General features: G+C 38.3%; 1 protein-coding gene across 2 annotated transcripts in view; it reads right to left on the bottom strand.

Annotated features, from left to right (window-relative positions):
- itgav (integrin subunit alpha V) overlaps nt 1-26,464 on the bottom strand; it is a 199,433-nt gene that overhangs the window by 6,868 nt on the left and 166,101 nt on the right. For both annotated transcript variants that reach the window (XM_012970033.3, NM_001123449.1), the window contains 7 exon segments: nt 24,517-24,597; nt 21,899-22,004; nt 19,486-19,644; nt 6,510-6,614; nt 2,456-2,569; nt 2,251-2,358; nt 189-311 (listed from right to left, as the gene is read on the bottom strand). In XM_012970033.3, coding sequence (XP_012825487.1) covers nt 189-311; nt 2,251-2,358; nt 2,456-2,569; nt 6,510-6,614; nt 19,486-19,644; nt 21,899-22,004; nt 24,517-24,597 — 796 coding nt within the window.

Raw genomic sequence — 26,464 nt, 5'->3', positions numbered from 1 at the left:
TATTAAGCAGCTACTTTTGTTGTTTTTAAATTGAATTATCTACAATTGGTCCTTTTGCCTTCTTCATTATCAAGGATTCATATCACATAGTGTTGGATGGTGTTAGTTTTCTGTAGAACTATACTTTGCATAATAGACAAACTGTATTTTTGTTCTTTTACTGACTATAAAATAAAACAAATTCTTACCTTGTACATTATGAACACCATTAGGGACAACAGCAGCAAACCAGATAAGACAGCAAGTATAATCACCCATACTGGCACTGGCAAACTGGCAGCCTGATTAACCCATAGTATATTTGTTGTAACCTATAAAGATGTGATTAAAAAACAGAACATTTCCAAACAACTGTAAAAGTGAAAAGCCATTACAATAATTATCTACATTGTGTCAGTACAGTAATACGAAAATGACAGAAGAGTCCTCCTTGAATACTCCTAGACAAAAAGGGTCATTTATGACTGCAACCGCAAGGGCAGCTGATATCACTATTAGTATGTCAAAACACACTTTTTGCACTTATATAGTTGTGCTAAGCATTGTTATATAGTTGTGCTAAGCACTATTATATAGTTGTGCTAAGCATTATTATATAGTTGTGCTAAGCATTATTATATAGTTGCGCTAAGCATTATTATATAGTTGCGCTAAGCATTATTGCATCAATCCTGTCCCTTCTGCTGAATCACACTTAAGTGTGACAATTGAGGTTGAGAAACCCAGGAGCTACCTCCTCCATGAACATGGCAGTAATTACAGGGATCGTATTTTTTAATTTTTGCTACTTTAAATAGTCTCAAACTTGCCCAAAAAAATGGGATCAAACAAAACCATAAAAAACTTGAATTCCACAAATTCACAAACTGAGTAATCTTTAATGGGTCACAAAGCTCGAAAAAAAAATGAGAAAATCTTGTATAGGCTGAATAGTTAACATTTCAATTTGGACAGTTCTGGCTTCTAGTTTTTAAAACGTATGTATCAGAATATCTGAATATCTGAATGTATCTGTTGATGCTTCACTTCTGCACATCCATATAGCAGTCAAATAGAAGGAATTGCCATATCTTAGTAGTAAGCTTATACAATTATTTATTTATTTTTTTTAAATCATTAAAAAAATTAAATAGTGCATTTCTTATATTGTTGCATATGAATCCCCCTTTTTATATAACTGTAAATTTAAATAACTCATTGGCTTGCTATCCTCTGTGGAAGGTAACGTTAGACAGTATTCCTCTTCTAACTGTAGGGTTGATCCACTGGCTCACAGAAGAGCCAAAATGTTAGGCACCCCCAAGTGACTTTAATCGCTTACCTTGTACCCCGGGCTGGTGCCCCTGTACAGAGAGAACAGCACCAGCCCAGGGTAGCTGTAGCGAGCGCTTCCTCCTTCCTGTATCACTCGCTCGCGCATGCGCAGTAGAGTGAAAAGCCAAACTTTGAACAGAGAAGTCGGCTTTTCACTCTACTGCGCATGCGTTTGTCCGGGACAATTGGCTAGCGAGCGAATAGGAAGGAGGAAGCGCAGTCTACAGGTACCCCGGGCTGGTGCTGTTTTCTCCTAACAGGGGCACCAGCCCAGGGTACAAGGTGAGCGATTTAAGTCACTTGGGGGTGCCTAAAATTTTGGCACCCCCAAGTGACTTAGCCTTTCCTTGTCCTTTAAGATCTCATGCATCCTAAAGCTGGTGTCAGAAAGTTTAAATTGGAAAATATCAAATCACGTAAACAAATATCCCTATGTGTGCCCACCTACAGCTATCCCTTGCATACTGTATCTTCACAGTAAGAGACATAAGAATTTACTGGGCCCCAAAGCAAAATAATTTGAGTGGCTTCCTAAACTTTCAGCACAAGACATTTTTCACAAATTTATACTGAAATTGCATATTAGTCAGTGCCTTACTGGGAACCCTTTACTTCCTTGGCGTCCCAGTAGTTTCAGGGTTTGTTTCCTCCATAGTCATGCCCCTATCCAGAATGAATTCTAAAACCTACAAGCAGATAACTACAGGTTGAATCTTCTCTGACAGAACTCAATGTCAGAGGGCCGTAGTTTGAGGACCCCTGGTATAGGCAGTACTGGCTTTTATTAGCATATTATATTTCCAATTAATTAGCAATATAAAAATGGTTAAAAACTTTGTTAATATATATTGAAAAGATGTCTAGAATTGTATTTTCTTTTATTACGTAAAGTTTTATATTCAGTTTTGGATCTCCTTAATAGACACACAAACTTACCACGGTAGAATTCTGTATATCTGGTATATGTATGTTTTTATAAGGGAATTCAAGAACACTGAATGAAGCAGATGACTTTAGAGAGTATGAATGATTCTGGTTCCCATTCTGAAAATAAATATTTTAAGCATTATATTAGAGTACTGCAACTAAATGCATGTGTGTGTGTGTGTGTGTGTGTGTGTGTGTGTGAAAATATACTTACTTTTAAAAATGTTAGAGTCCATAGCCTTGACCTCACATATAATATTGCACTCTTTCCTTTGTCTAGTCGTCCAACATGGCATTCAATCTTCAGACAGTCAGCTTGGCCACACCCCTGAAATAATGTAAAATAATGAAAATATCCTGAAATTATAACATCTACAAGTGATCTGTACATTTTACATAGTTGCATATGTACTTCAATTACATTTTACACTTTTTCTAGCTGATTGTTTACATGTGATTTTTTTTGGCTAAAAAGAATACAGAGCTGGTACTGGCATTAAAAATATACAAATAGAATCCACAGTACTCTGGCATTTTTTAAAGAATTGCAAGAGCAATTCTTTAAAAAAAAAAAAAAATGTAAATAGTAAATTAGTTTGTTATATGAAAATCAATATACATGTTAAAAAAGGCAGAGTTTACACACTAATATTAGGAAGCTATTTGATACTAAGTGAGTTGATGTAACCTTAACAAATAAAAACAAATAGAAGCTTTGTGCACTGAATAGGCTAGAGTTTTACCATGAATATATATATCTTCTATCTCCATATTTTCTTCATATTTATGTAAGTGTAATTATGTGTAAGTCTAATTAAGGGCCCTGACAAACCTGTTGGGGAAATATGACCCATCCATGACCTTGCTACATTCTTGCATAGAAAAGTAGGTTTTAGTATCTATTTCTGGCATGACTTGTTATAACTACTACTACTACTACTCCTAGGAAAACTAAGGGGCACATTTACTAAGCCACGAACGGGCCGAATGCGTCCGATTGCGTTTTTTTCGTAATGATCGATATTTTGCGATTTTTTCGGAAAAATGTCGCAACTTTTTCGTTACTAATACGATTTGTGCGAAAAAACGCGAGTTTTTCGTAGCCATTCCGAAAGTTGCACAAAATCTGCCGATTTTTCGTAGCGTTAAAACTTGCGCAAAAAGTTGCGCTTTTTTCGTAGCGTTAAAACTTGCGCGAAACGTCGCACCTTTTAAGTTTTAACGCTATGAAAAAGGCGCAACTTTTCGCGCAAGTTTTAACGACGAAAAAATCGGGCGATTTTGCGCAACTTTCGGAATGCCTACGAAAAACTCGCATTTTTTCGCGCAAATCATATTGGTAACGAAAAAGTCGCGACAATTTCCGAAAAGTCGTAAAGACGCCAAAAAAATCGCAAAAAATACGAAAAAGTCGCAAAATGTTCGTTTTCAAGTCGGAATTTTTCCAATTCGGTTCAGATTCGTGTCTTAGTAAATGTGCCCCTAAGTGTATTTTATAACGTATGGGTTAAGTGTACCAAAGTGTGCATAATAAAAATAAAAAGCAAACTTTACAAAAACGTGTGATGTGCGTTTGTAAATTTGTGTAAGTGCATAAATAAATGCCACTTACCATTTCTAAAGCAGGGGCTGCTGGCATTGCTGAAGGGGGTCATGGACATCCTCTGCAGCAGAAAGTGCAGTGGTGGTGGGAGTGGGGTTGTAGACAAAGCAGACATTTGTTTTCAGTGTCTGATGTTTAGGGGTCTGTCCTGCGACAATCGCAGGGCAGATTAAAGCCCTCTTGGCATGCTACTAGTGAGCTGTCAAGTTTATCTTTATCCTCTCTTCATGCATGAGTTGGGTGTCAGATTTTCATTGACAGTTAGATCCCATACATCTTTTATGATTGCAGGACAAATAAAATCTAACAAAATAACATACTCTGGCACAAATCTTGCATGTAGAGAGAACTCTAAATCATCTTCTTGGAAAAAAGGAGCTCCCCTAAAAAAGATATTGGATCTAACTGCCATTAAAAATCAGACTCCCAACTCCAGCATGAAGAGAGAGGGAAATGCTGATTATTTCAGAAACAGGTCCACAATTTTAATTGATTATATTTAGAAAATTTCTTATTTCAGTGAGGTGAAGCTTACATTAAATTTTCATTTTCACAACAGTTCCCTTCAAAGGGGTATTTAAAATTGAAGTTAACTTTGACTGTTTATGTTATATAATACCTGATTTTTATTAACTTTTCCTTTGGTCTTCATATTTTATATTTTTTAAATTATTTGCCTTTCTCTTCTGCCTCTTTCCAGATTTTAAATAGGGGCAGTGACCCCTTCATTCAAGATCTGTAAGGATATAAATCTATTACTACTTTTTTTACTTATGTTTCTATTCAGACTCTCTCCCTTTCATCTTATTCAATCCAATATCTAGTTGCTAGGGTAAGTTAAGAGCTAGAAACCAATTAAACAAGAAGCCATATACTTTAAAATGTTACAAAAAATATAAAAATGAAAAGCATCTGCCTGTGACAAAATATCACTGTCTACATCACACTTAAAGTTAATTTAAAGGTGACTTACCCCTTTAATACACAAAATGCTGGAATATCATCAATATATTGATAATGGATGAGTACAGAGAATCACTTGGCTTTGTCTGTATGAGTTTTCTCCATGAGCATACTTAATCATCCAAGCCACTCTTAAAAGTATAAACATTATCTGAAAACCCCCTACGCTGCTTCAAACGGAAGCTCTGTTCCTCTAATCTAAAGGGTTGGCCTCTGGTGCGCTGATCATTTTTATGGAAAAAAACCCAAAACATCCCCTATTTTTCTTTACTCCCCTCTAATGTACTAATGAACCTACAGGTAAAGCATTTGAAGGGACCTCTTTGTTTCTCTCCTCAACCACTCTCACAATGAAATGATTCCAATTTCCTATTTATTTGGGTTGATTTCTCTTCTCTTTGGTTTAGTACTTAGAGTAGTCCACCCGGTTTACATGATAGGGATAATGTTCCTTATGAACCATGCTTTTTTTTTTTTTTGTGTTGGGATTTGACCTTAAAGTTATCTCACTAATGTCTGTTGCAAAAAACAAACATACACTGGTTAACAAAGACGCTACAGGAAAGCTAATTTTAACACCTTTAGATCACTACTTAAGTGCATAGATTTGGATGTTAAGTATTCTACTAAATAAATAGAACAGTTGTCATTAAATTTGAAATTTTAAAGAAGAAAATGTAAGAATGTTGCTCAGGTGGGTCATTTTTAAGTTAACTTAATTCCCCTTATGTAATAAATAGCACTAAATTTGCCCAGGAGCAGTAACCCATAGCAACCAATACAATGTTTGCTTTTAAACAGGTGACCAGTAAATTCTACCTGTTGATTGGTTTACAATTGATCTTCGGTATTTATTTTTTATAGCCTTAGAATTATTTGCCTTCCTTTTCTGACTATTTCCATCTTTCAAAAAGGGTTCACAGAGCCCAACAGATTAAAAAACGATTGCTCTCCATGGCTACAATTTTAATTGTTATAGTTACTTATTATTATGTATCCTTCTATTCAGTCCCTCTCCTATTTACAGTCCAGTCTCTCATTCAAAGTACTACCTGGTTGCCGAGGTAAATAATCCCTTAGCAACCAGGTATCTGTTTAACAAAAAGCTAATTAACTGAAAAACTATAAAAAATAAAAATGAACACCAATTAAAAATGATCTAAGAACATCACTGTCTACATCATCATAAAAACTAATTTGAAGGCAAACCCTTTGAAAATATATTAATAGAGAAAAGATGCAGGTTGAGAGTATGGCTCCAATAAAAAGAAATTAGCTACCTTTCCCCCTGGCCCAAAATAACTGGGCTTTCTACAAAAGGTTGTTCCCCCAGTGCTGTTTGCCATTCCAAATTCCTGAATTCTTGTACAAATGCATCAATTCAGTTATTGTTATAACAAACAGTATCTCTAACAGCTAGCAGACTGGGACAAAAAGTTTTGTAGCAGGAAAAATTGTTAAAATGGAGAGACTCTAAATACTAAAGGTTATATCTGAAACAGATTTGCTAGCCATTCCCCATATTTTTTTTTTCATTGCTGTCGCACTTTCTATTAAAGGCTTGTTAGTATTGAGGGATCTGGTTTCCTACGATCTAGTAACTAGTGGGAACTTAATTCAGACAGGTCAATCTTTGCTTCTGATACTATATACCCCCCCCCCCATCCCAGATAAACTAAAAAAAATGTCAAAAAGAACATACAAGGGTCTGCAAATGTCCATTCATTGCAGTTAGATCACGGCGATTACGTTGACGGTTGTCAGGAACTCTAGATTCGTTTTTCTCATTCGATTGTGAAGCTGAAATCTAAAAAATTGTTAAAATTAGATTTTTTTTTTTTTTTTTTTTAAATGTATACACAAAAAACAACTTTACAATAAACAACACTAAAATTGTATACAATAAATATCACTAAATCATAGAAATTATAGGAATGACCTTCTTACTGTAAGGAATGATAAAATAATTTAGAAAATAAAACCATTGTTTATGTCATGCCTACAAGGGTTTATCTATAGGAAGTTGTTTGTATTAGAATTTAACCCTTTAAGTGCCAGCCGAATTCGTCATTTCGGTTCCCCCCAGTGCCAGACGTTTTTTAAGCATTTTGTACTCATTCACTTTAACAATGTTTTTTGGTAGGAAAACCTCCATGAAACTAGGGAAATTATATATCGTTTTTTTCGTCACTAATTGGGCTTCAACATACATATCAAATTTTATAACTTTTCTGGAGATATGATGTGTATTTTGGGTGAAATATGTAAAAAAAAAAAAAAATTATGAAAAATTTCTGTATATTTTGAGGTTTTTTTCCATAGAAAAGTTAATTTTACACACTTTTTTTTGTCGTTTGTAAAAGCCCTGATACTCCCAAGTCCAATGATACCAAATATGTGGTGGTACCCCACAGTTCCTGTCCAGAAGTAACCCCCAAACTAAAGCAATACTTAGTACAATATCACACCAGAACAAAGCGGAAAAGCGCTTGTAACAGTTGATGCAGCATAACTTATATGTAAATCTAAAATATCCCCTCATGTTCGGTATCTTTAGAAACTACAGACCTTCAGGTTTCTAGGTGCAATGTAGTTTTCTCTCAAAAGCCAAATACTTTTTGTCAGTGCATTGTGCAATTTGGAGCTTTTTTTGACATTTTTTTTTTTTTCTAAAACGTAAACTTGGACGCATGATCAAATGTGGATTTGACAAAAAAAAATCTCATAAAAATTTTCTAACAAAGGCAAATTTGAAAGACAAACTTCTCCTGAATAAAATGATGCCCCATATGTATGGGTGCACATAAAGACATGGGCACCAAACACTCCAAAGCAGGGGCAATGCATAAAGGCAATTACAGCTAAAAATTTGGGGGCTGCGCTCTATGTGCACTACCTGCAGTTTTTCAGTGTTAACCCCCCCTACCTGTGAAATAACCCCCACAAACTATATATTTCTGAAAAGTGCACACCTTCAGCTATTCAGAGACACCACTCTTCTCTTTCTACATGGAAAATTGTGGATGCAGTCCCTTGCAGAAGTCAGCGCTTTGGTCAGAAATCAAGGAAAAAAACAGATACAAACCTAGATTTCTCCCCAAAATCTCCATGGCAACTACCAAAAACTTACTAAACATCAATCTGCAAGTTCCCCTGAATAAAACGATACCCCATATGTATGGGTGCACATAAAGACGTGGCCACCAAATGCCCCCAAACAGGGGCAATGCATAAGGGCAATTTCAGTTGAAATTTTGGGGGCTGCGCTCTATGTGCACTACCTGCAGTTTTTCAGTGTTAACCCCCCCTACCTGTGAGATAACCCCCACAATCTATATATTTACGAAAAGTGCACACCTTCAGCTATTCAGAGACACCACTCTTCTCTTTCTACATGGAAAATTGTGGCCGCAGTCCCTTGCAGAAGTCAGCGCTTTGGTCAGAAATCAAGGAAAAACCAGATACAAACCTAGATTTCTCCCCAAAATCTCCATGGCAACTACCAAAATCTTACTAACCATCAATCTGCAAGTTCCCCTGAATAAAACGATACCCCATATGTATGGGTGCACATAAAGACGTGGCCACCAAATGCCCCAAAACAGGGGCAATGTATAAGGGCAATTTCAGTTGAAATTTTGGGGGCTGCGCTCTATGTGCACTACCTGCAGCTTTTCAGTGTTAACCCCCCCTACCTGTGAGATAACCCCCACAATCAATATATTTACGAAAAGTGCACACCTTCAGCTATTCAGAGACACCACTCTTCTCTTTCTACATGGAAAATTGTGGCCGCAGTCCCTTGCAGAAGTCAGCGCTTTGGTCAGAAATCAAGGAAAAACCAGATACAAACCTAGATTTTGGTCAGAAATCAAGGAAAAACCAGATAAAAAACCTAGATTTCTCCCCAAAATCTCCATGGCAACTACCAAAAACTTACTAAACCTCAATTTGCAAGTTCTCCTGAATAAAACGATACCCCATATGTATGGGTGCACATAAAGACGTGGCCACCAAATGCCCCAAAACAGGGGCAATGCATAAGGGCAATTTCAGTTGAAATTTTGGGGGCTGCGCTCTATGTGCACTACCTGCAGTTTTTCAGTGTTAACCCCCCCCTACCTGTGAGATAACCCCCACAATCTATATATTTACAAAAAGTGCACACCTTCAGCTATTCAGAGACGCCACTCTTCTCTTTCTACATGGAAAATTGTGGCCGCAGTCCCTTGCAGAAGTCAGCGCTTTGGTCAGAAATCAAGGAAAAACCAGATACAAACCTAGATTTCTCCCCAAAATCTCCATGGCAACTACCAAAATCTTACTAACAATCAATCTGCAAGTTCCCCTGAATAAAACGATACCCCATATGTATGGGAGCACATAAAGACGTGGCCACCAAATGCCCCAAAACAGGGGCAATGCATAAGGGCAATTTCAGTTGAAATTTTGGGGGCTACGCTCTATGTGCACTACCTGCAGTTTTTCAGTGTTAACCCCCCCTACCTGTGAAATAACCCCCAAAATCTATATATTTACGAAAAGTGCACACCTTCAGCTATTCAGAGACACCACTCTTCTCTTTCTACATGGAAAATTGTGGCCGCAGTCCCTTGCAGAAGTCAGCGCTTTGGTCAGAAATCAAGGAAAAACCAAATACAAACCTAGATTTCTCCCCAAAATCTCCATGGCAACTACCAAAAACTTACTAAACATCAATCTGCAAGTTCCCCTGAATAAAACGATACCCCATATGTATGGGTGCACATAAAGACGTGGCCACCAAATGCCCCCAAACAGGGGCAATGCATAAGGGGGGGCTGTGCTCTATGTGCTCTACCTGCAGTTATATAGTCTAAACACCCCCATACCTGTGAAATAACCCCCGCAAACTATATATTTCCAAAAAGTGCACACCTTCAGCTATTCAGAGACACCACTCTTCTCTTTCTACATGAAAAATTGTGGCCCCAGTCCCTTGCAGAAGTCAGCGCTTTGGTCAGAAATCAAGGAAAAACCAGATACAAACCTAGATTTCTCCCCAAAATCTCCATGGCAACTACCAAAAACTTACTAAACATCAATCTGCAAGTTCCCCTGAATAAAACGATACCCCATATGTATGGGTGCACATAAAGACGTGGCCACCAAATGCCCCAAAACAGGGGCAATGCATAAGGGCAATTTCAGTTGAAATTTTGGGGGCTGCGCTCTATGTGCACTACCTGCAGTTTTTCAGTGTTAACCCCCCCTACCTGTGGAATAACCCCCACAATCTATATATTTACGAAAAGTGCACACCTTCAGCTATTCAGAGACGCCACTCTTCTCTTTCTACATGGAAAATTGTGGCTGCAGTCCATTGCAGAAGTCAGCGCTTTGGTCAGAAATCAAGGAAAAACCAGATACAAACCTAGATTTTGGTCAGAAATCAAGGAAAAACCAGATAAAAAACCTAGATTTCTCCCCAAAATCTCCATGGCAACTACCAAAAACTTACTAACCATCAATCTGCAAGTTCCCCTGAATAAAACGATACCCCATATGTATGGGTGCACATAAAGACGTGGCCACCAAATGCCCCAAAACAGGGGCAATGTATAAGGGCAATTTCAGTTGAAATTTTGGGGGCTGCGCTCTATGTGCACTACCTGCAGCTTTTCAGTGTTAACCCCCCCTACCTGTGAGATAACCCCCACAATCAATATATTTACGAAAAGTGCACACCTTCAGCTATTCAGAGACGCCACTCTTCTCTTTCTACATGGAAAATTGTGGCTGCAGTCCATTGCAGAAGTCAGCGCTTTGGTCAGAAATCAAGGAAAAACCAGATACAAACCTAGATTTTGGTCAGAAATCAAGGAAGAACCAGATAAAAACCTAGATTTCTCCCCAAAATCTCCATGGCAACTACCAAAAACTTACTAAACCTCAATTTGCAAGTTCACCTGAATAAAACGATACCCCATATGTATGGGTGCACATAAAGACGTGGCCACCAAATGCCCCCAAACAGGGGCAATGCATAAGGGGGGTCTGTGCTCTATGTGCTCTACCTGCAGTTATTTAGTCTAAACACCCCCATACCTGTGAAATAACCCCCACAATCAATATATTTACGAAAAGTGCACACCTTCAGCTATTCAGAGACGCCACTCTTCTCTTTCTACATGGAAAATTGTGGCCGCAGTCCCTTGCAGAAGTCAGCGCTTTGGTCAGAAATCAAGGAAAAACCAGATACAAACCTAGATTTCTCTCCAAAATTTCCATGGCAACTACCAAAAACTTACTAAACATCAATCTGCAAGTTCCCCTGAATAAAACGATACCTATGTCTGGTTGCACATAAGTACATGGCCGCCAAACCTGAAAATGCATAATATTGGGGCTGCACTCTATGCACCCCTTTTTTTTTGCCTGCACCCGAATGAATGGAATACGCTCGGGTGCAGGCACATGTAGCCGATATACGCATGAAAACGCGTGAGAATGCAAAGTCTCGCGTTTTCATGCGTATATCGGCTACATGTGCCTGCACCCGAGCGTATTCCATTCATTCGGGTGCAGGCACAAGTAGCAGGCGTAGGGCTGAATTTTCGGCAAGCGTTTTTCCACTTGCTGAAAAAAATCAGCCCTACGCCATGTGTGGCATCAGCCTAACCCTTGGCAATAGAAACTACCAGAACAATCTTAGCCTTTCTAGAACAACTGAAATCAAATGAAGTTAAAATGGAATAAAACCACTAAAAGCAATCAAAGAACAATAATTGCAATGAAATCGGTGGTCAGAGCCCTGGATCCACCAATGTCACTGCAAAAGCAACCTTTTTGGGGGCACTAAACACACAATAAAGAACAATGCAAAGATAAAACACCATAAAATCAGTAAAATCCAATAAAACCACCTAAACCAACAGAAGAACAATAATTGCAATGAAATTGGTGGTCAGAGCCCTGGATCCACCAACGTCACTGCAAATTCAGCACCCAATAGCAATAAAAAAAGTTACAGTGCAATACAATAATAAAAAAACAGAAATCAATTATGAAAATGCCAAAAAAACACTAAAATGCAACCAAATAAATCAGATAATTATAGAGCAAGATCAGAAATAAAGTTTTAGTAAAAAAAAAGACTGCCAAAGAAAGCAAAGAAAGAAAGAAAAGAAAAGAAAGATAGAAAAAAAAAAAAAAAAAAAAAGTGTAAGTGTAAGTGTGTGTGTGAGTGTCTGTGTGTGCTTGGGAAAGTTGTAAATAAGTGTGTATGTGTACAAAAGTGTAATAATGACAAAGATAGAAGAAAAAATTGAAAAAAAAAAAAAAAAAATTTTTAGACAGTTGAGATAGAAATAAGCAAAATAAACAGTGGTAGAGAGTTGTAGTTCAGCTTACCCAAGGCAGGCAGGCGATCAGGGGCGATCAATCTGGCAGGAAGGCAGCAGGAAGGCAGCAGGGGAGCTCCACCAGGTCCGAAGTGCGCAGCAGGAATGAGGAGCCGACAGTAGGCGGCGCTATTTAAAGGGACAGCAGTGGACACGTCATCATCGCGTGTCCACTGCTGTCATTGGCTGGCGACGCGATCGTGGGACCGGATCGGTGAGTATGATCCGCTCTGCTCGTTGCCTAGGGGGTTGTGAAGGGTTTACAAGCGCTGCGCTGCTTTAAAAGCGAGCGCAGCGCTTGTAAACCTGATAGTGCTGTAGGACGTAGATTCTACGTCCTGTGGCACTTTGGTCCTTTGCTACCCAGGACGTAGAATCTACGTCCCATGGCACTAAAAGGGTTAAGGTTTTGAAACCTTAGTAAGTTAGTTAGAGGCTGCAGCAGTGAGTGTGTGACCTGTGAAATGAGTGTTGCATATTATAAAACATGAGTTCGAATCCCGAATGGGAAAAATTCGGATTGGATACGATAATTTCTGAAGATCGCAAATATCACGAAAATGCTTACGAAAAAATCGTATTAGTCACGATAATATCGTATTGGCGATCCAAAAGTCACAAAATTTTTGTACCGAACGATTGTAAACAGCGGCAGAACCTTTCTGAATTTTTCGTACAAGTGTATGAAAAAGTTGCGCAAGTGTATGAAAAAGTCATGCGGGCATATGAAAAAATCGGCGAAAATACTCTCAGAACCTTCGTGTCTTAATAAATCTCCCCCTAAGTGTTTAGCAGATTTTAAAATAAAAAATCTGTTGAAAAATAAAAGGTTTTTACATTCTTTAGAAACTGGTTCAAGTTCACAGAAAAGGGCATCAGCCAATGGTAAAATTTGTAACTTAGGTTTAAAAAGAAGAGTCCCATGTCAGACAGCTATGGTAGGACGCTGATACATGGGGCAGATTCTTGGTCTGGGGATAATTGCAGGCTGAGAATCTGCTCCTATACTAAAAATCTTACAGAGCCATTGCATCTGCCTGGGTATAGGCACAAAGAGCAGATTTAAAAGCAAAACTGCATAATCAAGCAGTTTGTGCTGAAATATGCCCTCTGTGGCAGTGTCCTCTAATTCACCACAGGCCGAAGAAGTATAATGTTCTGAAATTGACCAGTTACAATGGCTGACTTTTGTGTATTGTAACAATATTGCCAAGATTGGCACTTGGGGTTGGGGGTTTTCAAAGAACTTTGGCATAAAAGGACAGTGTCTGCATTGGGTCAGTAGCTTTAACTCGTACTCCTGAACAAGTGCCAGAGATTTATATCATCGTTTGTTAATTGAGAACCTAATGGTCTTGCATCAAAAGTTATGGGGCTCCTCAACTGTGCTGATTTGATGCAGAACTGGCTATCCTTGTAACTACAATGATAAACAGTTAAAGCTATCCTTGTAACTACAACGATATAAAGTTAAATCTATTTAATGCTACTACAGGTATAGGATCCTGTTACCTGTTACCCAGAAACCTGGAAACCTGTTACCCAGAAAGCTCTGATTTACAAGAGGGCATCCCAGATCTCCCATTGACTCCATTTATATAAAATAATTCACATTAGTACAGTACAGTAGTTCAAGAGCAGCCTGATAAGGGCAAAGTCATAAAGTAACCACTGCTGCAGTAAAGGCAAAAAGAAACATACAGTGGTCAATGTTCTTGATAGGAGGCAGAAGGACGGCAAATCAGATGAAACTCATTGAGGCCCTTAGGGGATACGCAGTCCAGCTTATGGATCCACCTAGACTCTCTTTGTAGTAATGCCTGGTCCCTGTTCCCTCCTCTTGACAGAGGGGGTTGGAAATCAATGGCCATGCACTTAAAAGTGGGTAAAGGATGCCTCATTGTTAGGAAATGTCTTGCTACCGGTTGATCTGCCTTGCCCTCTTTTAGCGCTTTGCTTACTGCAGAGCGGTGGTTCCCAATGCGCTCACGTAGGGTAGTGATAGTTTTTGCCCACGTAATACAGTCCACATGGGCAAGTGATGATGTAAACAACATATGTTGAAGTGCATGTCAGTCTGTAATTGATTCTGAGCCTCTTACCCATGAGAGGGTGGGGGAAGTCAGGACCCGTAAGCAAGCATCTGCATGTAATACAATCAGGGCATTTATAGCAACCTAGTTTCCTGTGGGTGGAAAGCCAGTCAGTCTGGGTTTTAGGGGGCCTTTAAAGTCAGTTCTGACCAATAGATCCCGCAGGCTGCTACTCCTCCTGTAGCCAAGCACTGGCTTATTCGAGAGATGCAGGGATAGGGTCTCATCTTGGTTAATCATCGGCCAGTTTTTCTGGATGCTTTTCGACAGGAATGATGATGTAGAACTCTATGTGGTAGTGAAAATCAAGGGGGTAGTTTGGATCACATCAGGCTTTTTCTTATAGATTAGCTTGTCCTGGGTGTACAGGAGCGCCCTTTGCAATTGTTGGTTCAATTGGGTATCAGTATAACCCCTTTCAAGGAACCTATTGTACATCTTATTAAGCTGTGTTTTTGCTGTATCGGGTGAGCTGTTGTTCCTGATTACCCACAGGAACTGGGAGTAGGGGATACCCCTGATGGTAGCCGGTGGGTGGTGGCTATTAGCTGATCCGGACTTAAAGATGTTTGAGTCTAAAAAGTCGACATTATCCTCATGATAACTCAGGGTGAGTTTGATAGGATTGTCCAGTGAATTTAGTTCCTGATGAAACCTTAGCAAGCCTTCTGTCCCACCCGTCCAAATAAGGAAGAGGTCGTCAATGTAGCGGAAGTAAGTAAGAAAAGAGTCACCCAGCAGGGGGAGGATGTGTTCAGTCTCAAAGTGAAGCATATACAAATTGGCATAAGAAGGTGCCAGTGCACTCCCCATTGCGGTGCCCGCTATCTGAAGGAAGAAGGAGGTTTCAAAGCGAAAATAGTTTCTGGTCAAAGTCAGTTCTAGGAGTTGTAGGAGAAACTCAATCGGTGGGTTATTGGGGGGGTTTAGTGCCAGTGCTCTACTGGTTGCCCACACCCCCTGGTCATGGGGTATAACCGTGTACAGGCTCTTGACGTCCATAGTAACCAGAAGACTGTTTGTAGGGATATCACAGAGGTCTTTGAGTCTTTGTATCATGTGTGTAGAGTCCCGTGTATAGGACTGCATGGATTTGAGGTTGCAGATATGAATCAATGTATGTGGCGACAGGCTGATACAGTGATCCCACTGCAGAGATAATAGGTCGGCCTGGAGGTGCTGAAAGTGATTTGCGTATTTTTGGTAATGTGTATATAATGGGTATGCGTGGGTATTCTGTATACATGTATTGGGCAGTGTCCAGATCCACCCATCCAGCATAAAGGGCTGAGGATATGAGGGAATCTAATTCTCTGTTAAATCTACTGGTAGGATCCCCGGGGAGGAGTCTATGTTACAGAGTCACTTAATTGTCCTAGTAGCTCATCCCTATAGTAGGCATAGTCCAGTAAAACAATGGAACTCCCCTTATCGGCGGGCCTAATAACCAAGCTTGCGTCATCCTTAAGGGACTTAATTGCTTGGCGTTCAGATAGGGATAGATTAGGATAAGACCGTGCCATTTTCGCTGTAGCTTTGGCCTCTAGGCTAAGGACTTTGCCAAATGTGCGTACCGCCGCTGGAGTGTTGGGGGGGTTCAAAGCTGCTTTTAGCCCTGAAAGAGGGTTGTTTATCCCTAGGTGTGTTCTTGAAATGTTCTTTGAGTTTTAACTTCCTCTGGAACTTGTATATGTCTACTAAGGTGTCAAACGTATTTGGTATAGTACTGGGTACAAAAGAGAGCCCCTTGCGGAGTAATGAGGTCTCCCCTGGTGTGAGGATATGTTTGCTGAGGTTGAAAACTATGTTTTCTTCCCCCTTATGTTTGTAGCCCACTCTCCTGGTGGGTCTCCTCCTTCTTTCCTTGACCTTGTTCTTACCCCTAAAAAAGGCTTATTTCCAGGATTGTCTGTTATCCCTGTGTCAGAATCAGTGGACTGATCTGAGCAATCTACAGTTGCTAGGGACCTGGGGAGTCTTTTACGTCTAATAGGTCTTTTCCCTTGGTCACCTGGTCTTAAGCCCAACAGCCACCCATATACCCGTTTGTGCTTATAATCATCTACCACTTTGTGGAGTTACTTTTGTTTGAAATTAGTCAAATCTTGTTTATACTTATCAATGTTGATCTGTAGTTTGTGTAACCAATCAGTGGTGGTATCTGACCGTAGGGATTCTAGGTGTCTCCTACTGCGCGACTTCTCTACTGCTGTCTCCAATGTGTATGCACGTAACAAGCTCCTGCCTGTCAGGAGCAGGTCTCTGTCCTGCGATCATGTAAATAACGGCCTGTCAGCTTCCTATTTGCCGCGATCTGGAAGGGCTATGAGGTAGGGGCGATTGAATGACACCATACACACTCTTGTAATATATTTTATTTGTTTGATTCACTGGCACGGTTTTGTGTTCTGTTTTGTTTATGCTCTGTTGCCTAGCAACACTATCTCTTGGCGCCAAACTCCACCTTTAAAACGCCAATGTGTATGTTTTCTTGTACTTCCTGACGAAAGTCCTAGTAAGGACTGAAACGTTGGAAATAAATCTCACCGTTTGCATCTAAAGAAACCTTTATTCTATTTGCCTGATTATGAAAATCCTATGAGTGCCGACATTCTCTACCTCACTAAATATTATATATATATATATATATATATATAATATATAATATTAGTAACACATATTGACAACGTTCCCAACTAGGGACACCTTCAGGCTTTAGTGAGATTGAGCCGGGGGAGAAGGGGCGGGTGTTGACCTCATGGGGATGGGGCCAGTGACCTCAAGGTTGGGTGATTGGCCAATTGCTGCATTAATCTAAGAGTTCCTAATTTGGAAAACTGGACAGGCAGTATTGTCCTAATAATGCAAACAACATAAGCACAAGAGAAAGTAGATGAAAACTGCTGTTCTGTTCTGGCATATTAACATTTAGTATGCCAAAATGTTAGGAATATCACCTCCCTTTAAAGGAGCATTATACAGAGGCAGCCATGTTGTCGCATCTCAAGGGGAAAAAAATCCCCCAAATTCACCACCAGGTGGTGAATGGTCTACTCTATGGAGTTTTCTATTGTGTTATGCTGGAAAGTTTTTGCATTCTAGCACCATCTAGAGGCAGGATTTAACACTCAAAAAATGGTGTCATAACAAATATAATGTTTAACAAAAAACTAACATCTCATGATAATTCCTGAAATATTTGGGAACCCTGGGCCCCACAGACCGCCGCTTAGGGGTTAAATTCTTTACCCTAATCCACCCTGAATAACTGTTTAATGACTATTTTACTGTGTTTTTTCCCATATGACACTTTCTATGCCCACACAAAACCTCTTATAAGGGTCAACCACAATGGATCAATATACAGTTAGGTCCATAAATATTTGGACAGAGACAACTTTTTTCTAATGTTGGTTCTGTACAATACCACAATGAATTTTAAATGAAACAACTCAGATGCAGTTGAAGTGCAGACATTCAGCTTTAATTCAGTGGGGTAAACAAAACGATTGCATAAAAATGTGAGGCTACTAAAGCATTTTTTTAACACAATCCAGGGGCTCAAAAGTAATTGGACAAATTAAATAACTGGAAATAAAATGTTCATTTCTAATACTTGGTTGAAAACCCTTTGCTGGCAATGAAAGCCTGAAGTCTTGAACTCATGGACATCACCAGATGCTGGGTTTCATCCTTCTTTTAATGCTCTGCCAGGCCTTTACTGCAGGTGCTTTCAGTTGCTGTTTGTTTGTGGGCCTTTCTGTCCGAAGTTTAGTCTTCAACAAGTGAAATGCATGCTCAATTTGGGTTAATATCAGGTGACTGACTTGGCCATTCAAGAATTTTCCACTTCTTTGCTTTAATAAACTCCTGGGTTGCTTTGGCTGTGTGTTTTGGGTCATTGTCCATCTGTATAATGAAACACCGCCCAATCGATTTGACTGCATTTAGCTGGATTTGAGCAGACAGTATGTCTCTGAATACTTCAGAATGCATTGGCTGCTTCTGTCCTGTGTCACATCATAAATAAACACTAGTGTCCCAGTGCCACTGCCAGCCATACATGCCCAAGCCATTACACTGCCTCCACCATGTTATATAGATGATATGATATGCTTTGGATAATGAGCTGTTCCACGCCTTCTCCATACTTTTTTCTTGCCATCCTTCTGGTATAAGTTCATTTTGGTTTCATCTGTCCAAAGAATGTTTTTCCAGAACTATGCTGGCTTTTTTAGATTTTCTTTAGCAAAGTCCAATCTAGCCTTTCTATTCTTGAGGCTTATGAGAGGCTTGCAGCTTGCAGTACACCCTCTGTATCTACTTTTATGCAGTCTTCTTTTTATGGTAGACTCACCAGTGCTTGCTTTCTTTCTTTCTCAGGATGTATGATTTTGCCACTCCTAATATTGTAGCAATTTCTCGGATGGGTTTTTTTCTGTTTTCGCAGCTTAAAGATGGCTTCTTTCACCTGCATGGAGAGCTCCTTTGGCTGCATGTTGTCTGTTCACAGCAAAGTCTTCCACATGCAAGCACCACACAAAATCATTTCCAGGCCTTTTATCAGCTTAATTGATAATGACATTACGACAGACTTGCCAACACCTGCCCATGAAATAGCCTTCAAGTCAATTGTCCAATTACTTTTGAGCCCTTGAAATGAAGGGATTGTGTTAAAAATTAAAATGCTTTAGTAGCCTCACATTTTTATGCAATCGTTTGGTTCACCCCACTGAATTAAAGCTGAAAGTCTGCACTTCAACTGCATCTGAGTTGTTTCATTTAAAATTCATTGTGGTAATGTACAGAACCAAAATGAGAAAAGAAGTTGTCCCTGTCCTAATATTTATGGACCTAACTGTATGTTCTATAGCTATATCTTAAATTGCTTTAATTTATCTTTGTTTATTCAGAATAATAACTATAACCACCATACGTGGCAGCTTTACTCAACTGGTTCAGATATCATTTTAAATTTAATCTGCTACGAAGAATTTGTTGTAAATTTTCCAGTGAGGATAACAAAGGTACATTTTTATGTACCTTTGTTCTTTTATTCGCTTTCTTTTAATCATACCATTTCTCCTTAACTGTATAATTTAAAAATAAATAAAAAATACAAAAATAGGCAACAAGTATGTTCAGAACAAAGAAATAAAGCAAAAGAGGATACATTGCCCTTTAATACAACAGATACCTTTACCTTCACATTTAAAGGGTTGATTTCCACATCAGAGGTGCAGTTCATGGGTCCATCAATTTCATATTTAACAATATAAAGCAAAGTGTCATTGTTGTATCTGTAAGGCCACTGCAGATTAAGGATTGCTTTACTAAACCCACTTGGACCATTATTTCGCAACTGTGAAAAAATATAATTGAAATTATTCAAGGAATCAGATAAAAACTAGCCAGAAAGCTTAGGGAACTGTGACAGTAGTTAAATATAAGGAGCTTGACATAATCACTAATTTAAAATTATGGTACTTCTTATAAAGGGAATGTGTATGACAGCAGTAAAGACAGAGTCTAGTGAATTTGCAGGGGGCAACTATAAACTCTTGTTTTGGGATTCAGTCATTCTTAAATACTTTAATATAACAATTTCTTAATCAATCTGCATACTAAGTTACAGTTCCGCATTTAGCTCTACTATGTCAGAGAGTGCCATACATAAACACAATATTCCTTTCCTGGAGCCGCATGGTGCCGCATGCTTCTCAACTGGTTGTCCCATTCACCATGCAGAAGCATGCTGTCAGGCACTGTTCAGGTGGAATGTTCATGATGACCATAGCAATTACTACTTTTACAGCATTCTTGAAGTCCAACTACTGTTTATTTTAGCCAATACTATTTCTTTGTTGGTTCTGTAATGCTAATCACACACAAACAACACTCCCATCCCAGATCCACTCCCACATCCTGCTGATGAGGCTGATGTGTTTTGTGCCTCTATTTACATCACTTTTTTTAGAGGAGTAATTACTAGTAACTGCAGGCACAAAACGTCACCAGCCTTTAAAAACACACACCTCCTGTATTGATAGAAGAGGTGGGCCAAGCTGGGCAGATAAGTGCATGTGTGGTGAAGTTACTGGGGGGTGGGAGAGCTAGAAAGTCCAGACTGGGGTAGGCAGAAAAAGTACATGCCTAGCGACACTGTACCCTGTACTCCTAGTTCTGGCCCTGGTTGATAGACACAGATAATCTGAACCACTGATGGTTTGAAAGGTACAGTGGAATAGGTGAAACTGTTGTTTATGTTTGATTTGTTTAACACATAAAACGTATAAAATAAAGACTTATGGTAATTGTAATAAAAGAGGAGTTGTATATTTACTAGAGTGCCTAAACTGTCAGAAAAAATATGTTGGCCGTACAAAATGTTCTCTAAAAAGTCGACTAAGAGACCACATACACTCAATAGAGAATGAAAACCCAGCACCCATCTCCAGCCTTTTTACCTGGTGTGAAGGCACTTAAAAGAGGGGGTGAGTCTATGCAGATAAACTGTGTTTTTTTGCTGTTTTATAGTTTCTACTGTCAACATCGTTATGTTCCCAAAATCATTACAAGTACTGTATATTTATAGTAAGAATAAATTAAATTGCATTCACAGATCGTTAACAATTTGTGACAGACATTAACTCCAATTTTGTACTTTTTATACTGTTTAAAATACAATGTTTAATTGTTCGGAATAAAAGAAAAGAAACTGAAAAGTAAATAACAAATGAAGGAAATAAAAGCAAAGTTGAATCGAACTGTTACTTCTCTGGGTTACAGTATGACTACTTTATTTGCCATAGTGATCTTGAATGCCACTATGAATATCTTATTGGATTTTAAATGAGCACCCTTGTTATAGAAAAATCAACTGACTAGTCAGTGTACCCTGAAATCTATATTCGATCCATATTTGGTAGTAGGATTGGCATTTGTCTAAAGAAATACAGTTAGTTTCTCATTACAAAGTACCCAATCCATTTTTACTTTTAGGATCTCTAAGTTGATGAAAGGCGAGTCCCAGGACTTGGCAAGTACCTGTCTCTTTGCTATTGAGCACCTTGGGTTGCCCCAGGGTGATTACAAATGGGTCCCCTTTTAGATTTATATGTAAAATGGAATACATTAGGTTTATATATTTGTTACCAGAAGTGAACAGCCTTGGGATAAGTCCGCCACATGTGTACCATAGTCCAGAGGGAAGCACAACCATTAAGAACAATTCCCTTACTGCCTGGGTAAATATTTGCGATTCAGGCCAAGGTAAGGTACCAGCAAAACAGGATCTTGTAGCTTGCTTGCAATAAGATTGTATTAATCGAATTCCTAAGATTATCCCATATATGTAACCTCTATTACACACTCAACTGTATAAATGTTTATATAGCAGAAAGACTGCACCTTTAGGGACTATACATTCCTATTGGAGTCAGTAATATTCCTACTAAGTATATTAAGTATTCATTCTGGGGGTATAGTTTTCCTTTAAAAGTTAAATTATGTAGCTGAAAACAATACAGTCTACAGAAAAAAATACTAACTATTTATAACCTTCTTGACAATTTTTTTTTTAATAATGAGTAACTTTTTTTTTTAATAAAAATTACCTCAAAGATGTGTTGAACTAAGGGTCCAATATCCTCTTCTGTTTCTGGATTCATTTTTTGTTCCCAATTTGCAATAGGCAAGAATACTTCATTTGGAGTTGAGACACTGTGATAATATTTAAATAAATGTACAAAATAAAAGTCAGTTTGTAAAAGCATACCTGTAAGTATTTTTTTCAAATAAAAGCCATTGTCTCTTCCTTAACCAATGCCAGGTAACCACACAATATTAATAATAGCTTTCACTCAGCATTCCCACTGAGAAGCATGCTTTTCAGACTACCACTAATCTCCTCTCGTTAGAGGACAATAAGCTAAAACCAATATCAATATCAATACAGGTTGCCTATTTGTTAGATACCCCCTTCCCCTTATTTATCATAGTCACTATACTGGGACCGTGGTCTGGTGCTCATGTCTAAAAAGTGCACTGGCCCAAAAAGCCATTTCTATTTTGCCAATAATCCCCTGCACTGAAGCATGCACCATATTTTTCAATGTTATCATTATGCATAGGTGCCAGCCCCAGGGTGGTGCAAAATATCCCTGGGAAAATAGAAACAGTCCTGTAATAAATAGTTTCTCTATCATTGGCCATGGGTCTCAGGTTAGATATTATAGTCACTGAATGGTGCCAAACAAATTACCCAATAGTAAGTTTGGCTTTTTGCAGTAGATTGACTTCCCTACTCCTGCTTAATTTCCAACATCACTGATTTTCCTTTTCCCATATCTGAGCTTATTATCACTTCATTTGTATTTAGTTTTGAAAGAGAGCCTGGGGATTATATACACTGGTGCTCATATTCATTCAGCCTCCTGTTACCGCATAACTGAGCCATTTAGTATTATTTTTAGGATTGATGCCATATCTGACCTTTACTTACTTTTTACACAAACATCACAAACATCTACCATTACCATCATAATCACCTCACACTACTCACTTGCAGTAATTTGTAATGTATATTGACCCACTACAATTCTTAGCATAATTAAAGTGATACAGACACGAAAAAACAACTTTTTAAAATATGAATCTACATAAAAAGTTGCCTATAGGTCGTGTTGATCATTTTTTGCTGATATGGCTGCTTTTGTAAGTAATTGTTACTTGAAATCCCAAAACCTGACTGTTTTGCCAGCCTGACTGTCCCTTCTGTCAGTCTGTCAGTTATAGCTTCTAATGCTAACAGACATCTGCTGCACAAATATGGCCGCCCCCTCATAATGGAACAAGGCCTTTTCATTAGTTATCGACACTTTTGCACCTTCTACCACTTGTCACATGTTTCCACTGAAATCCCAACCATGGTACACTAGTGCAACTTGCTGCCTCAGAAGATGCTCTCAATCACTCAAATCAAGCAAGGTGTCAAACTGATTTTGACTTCTTACATGTTTTTCTGCTTTGAAAGAGATGGTTAACAACTGTGTTTCTCTGCTTTAATCTCCTCTCTATCTTTCCATATCATACAACTAGGCTGAAGGACAAATACTGGTATCAGTTTTCCTAGGTAGCAAGGAACAGTATCTGCTCATAGTGAGTACAGGCCATAAGTCAGGCCAGGCAGAAGCAAAATCCAATAACCAGGTTGGGGGTTATGGCAGGTGGGTAGCAAACGCAGATCCCAATATAGACGCCAGAGATCAGAACAGGTGGCAGGCACAACCAAAGTCCGATATATACGCAGGTGAGCAGAACCACAGGAATAAGATAAAGAACGCCACATTTTCACATAGACAGATTCTGATATTTTAACCTTAGCACTATTTGCCCCAACTCCTCTTTTTATATTTGCACTGTGTTATTTTATATGTTAATGAAACAATAACAATTTTACACAATATTGTAGTCCATTTTGCATATAACATTGGTAGGACCACTGGTAAATAATTTTACCCACGTCAATTCCTGACCACATGTAATCTTGCTTGCACCCAAAAACCCTCTAAAACTAACTGCCTCTACTAAATTCAACAACAGATGTCTAATGGAAAAATGCATACAGAAGTACTTTACCAGCTGTCCCAGGAAAACATGACATCAGCAGCTTATAGGGTATCAAACTGTTCAGAAGACTTACAATGTTTATACTGTATTTATGATGTTTTATCTTTGCAACCAAGAACTTGGGAAGAGAGTTTTATTTTCAGTTTTTTAAAAAATATTTGCAGAAATGACTTGCAAATTATGTGTTTACAGTGTAGGGTGTTCACTCCTTTTTAAGTGAAGCAGGCCAGTGTGTAACTGAGAATATGCAAGCTAATAATAGCTAATAATATTTCAGAACTAAATAAAAACACATTTCCAATGATGCTATGACTCACTAAACTATGTACATTGTTTTCAGGAAAACACTTTCATTTTAACAATAAATGCACAAACCCTGACATTGTATACTTGTCTTAATTATTTACTTAACCTAAAAAATGATTAACATTTTAAAGGTCAACATATTTTGCAGCATTATACATTAAATAGATGAATACAGGAAAACATAAAAACACAACAAATAACATACAAGAGGTAAAGAGGGGAAAAGTCCAAAAGAGCTTACAATCTAGATTTTGATACAGCAAAAAATATTTATCAACAGCTTTCATAGAGTACTTACCCTCTAACTTCAACGGCTGCTAGTACTGCAAGGGCAATCTCTATTGATTGAACAGTGCTTGAATTTTCATACTGGTTTGAGCTGTAAACAAAAACAATAAGTCACATTTGTAAACCCATAAAGTATTGTTGAAATAAAGGAAAAATAACACAAAAAAATGAAAGTGTATCAAAGTAATTAATATATTACAGTGAAACCTCAATTTTACATCCCCCGATTTTATGTTTTCCTGCATTTTACACCATTGTTTTGTGGTCCCACTAATATATAACACATAATAAACGTTGCAGATTTTACATTTTCCTGGATTTGGCACCATTTTTTTCTGGGTCCCCTACTGTATGTATTATTGCCCTGCACTGGTAAAAGTTGTGTGTTTGTTTATACAGAAAAAGCTGCTGTGTAGTCGTGGGAGTATCCCTTGAAACTGAAAAAAATTAGAAAAGGCACAGGTCGTATAGCAGATAACAGATAAGTTGCATTGATTCCCACTGTATTCTACAGAGCTTATCAGTTATCTGCTTATGTAACCTGTGCTTTTTCTCCTTTTTTCCAGCTACTGTGGCTATACAGCAGCTTATTTATACACACAACTTTTTCCAGTGCAGGGCAACAGTACATTATATGTTAAAGGGGTGGTTCACCTTTAAGTTTACCTTTAGTATGTTATAGAAAGGCCAAATCTAAACTTCTCAATTAGTCCTCATTATTTATTTGTTATAGTTTTTAATTATTTGCCTTTGAATTTTTTGATTTCTTTGAATTCTCTGCAGCTTTCAAACAGGGGTCACTAACCCCTGCAACCAAAAAACTATTGCTCAGTGAAACTATAGTTTAATTGTTATTATTGCTCTATATTACTTATTTTTCTTATTTTTCTATTCAGATCCTCTCCTACTCATACAGTATATCAGTGTTTTCATCAAATCACACCCTGCTTACTAGGGTTATTTGAATATTAGCAACCAAATAGCTGCTGAACCTCCAAACTGCTAAACAAAACTGAAATAATTAAAAAAACCACAAATAAAAAATGAAGGCCAATATTACTCTCTACATTGTACTAAAAGTTAACAAGGGGCTGCTCACTACTAAAAAGTGAACAACCCCTTTAATTAGTTAAAACCATTTTTATTTTTTTGGTGTTACTGTTCTTTTAAAGGAGATATATCCTATAAAAATTAAGAATGTACCAGTGAATTATACTCCTATCAATATAGAAGGCTTGTGCTTAAAAAAGTTGCATTTCAGACTGAGTTATTGAGAAATTTCACCAAAACCCCACTAGTCCCACCCATCTGTTCTAGTTCCTGCTGGCTGAATTCTCTGGATGTGCAGGGGAGCCCACGCCCACTCTTCATTTCAAACACGGACAGAGAAGTGATAGAATCTATAGGGAGCTCCAATAAAGGGGCCATTTTTACAGATAGGATTAATTTTTAGCACAAAGTGAAACCAGCACCATATATTATTCATTATTGCCTACAAAATTAGGGTTTTTCCTATTTATCCTATATGTCCCCTTTAATACTGTATGCATTGATATCAGAAACAGACATTCCCTAGGTAGGTATTAGAGTTTCTATCTGTATCTTATAATTTTCTCCTTATGAAAAAATAAAACTCGATGAGGTCAGTGTCTATTTTTGATTACTTGGTTAGGGCCCAGATTTTCACTGAAAGCAACAAATAAACAAAAGGAATTCTGGAAATGAATTCCAAAGAGCTCCAAGAAAATCCCGTTTACATGGGTTTATCCTATACGCTAAAGCTCACCCATTGGGTTTTTAAAGCAGAAGCTAGGCAGTCTCCTCAACCCTAAAGATTTGTTACTGAAAGCAACAGCGTGCAATGACAAACTTGATTTAAGATGGCAGAGATTGAGATTTAGGATGGCATGGAAGTTGGTAGAGATCTATAGAGATGGCATTTATTAGTTTTCATTAAT

The sequence above is a fragment of the Xenopus tropicalis genome, chromosome 9 (assembly GCF_000004195.4).
Source record: "Xenopus tropicalis strain Nigerian chromosome 9, UCB_Xtro_10.0, whole genome shotgun sequence".
Classification (NCBI taxonomy): domain Eukaryota; kingdom Metazoa; phylum Chordata; class Amphibia; order Anura; family Pipidae; genus Xenopus; species Xenopus tropicalis.
This window is presented reverse-complemented; position numbering and strand designations above follow the sequence as displayed.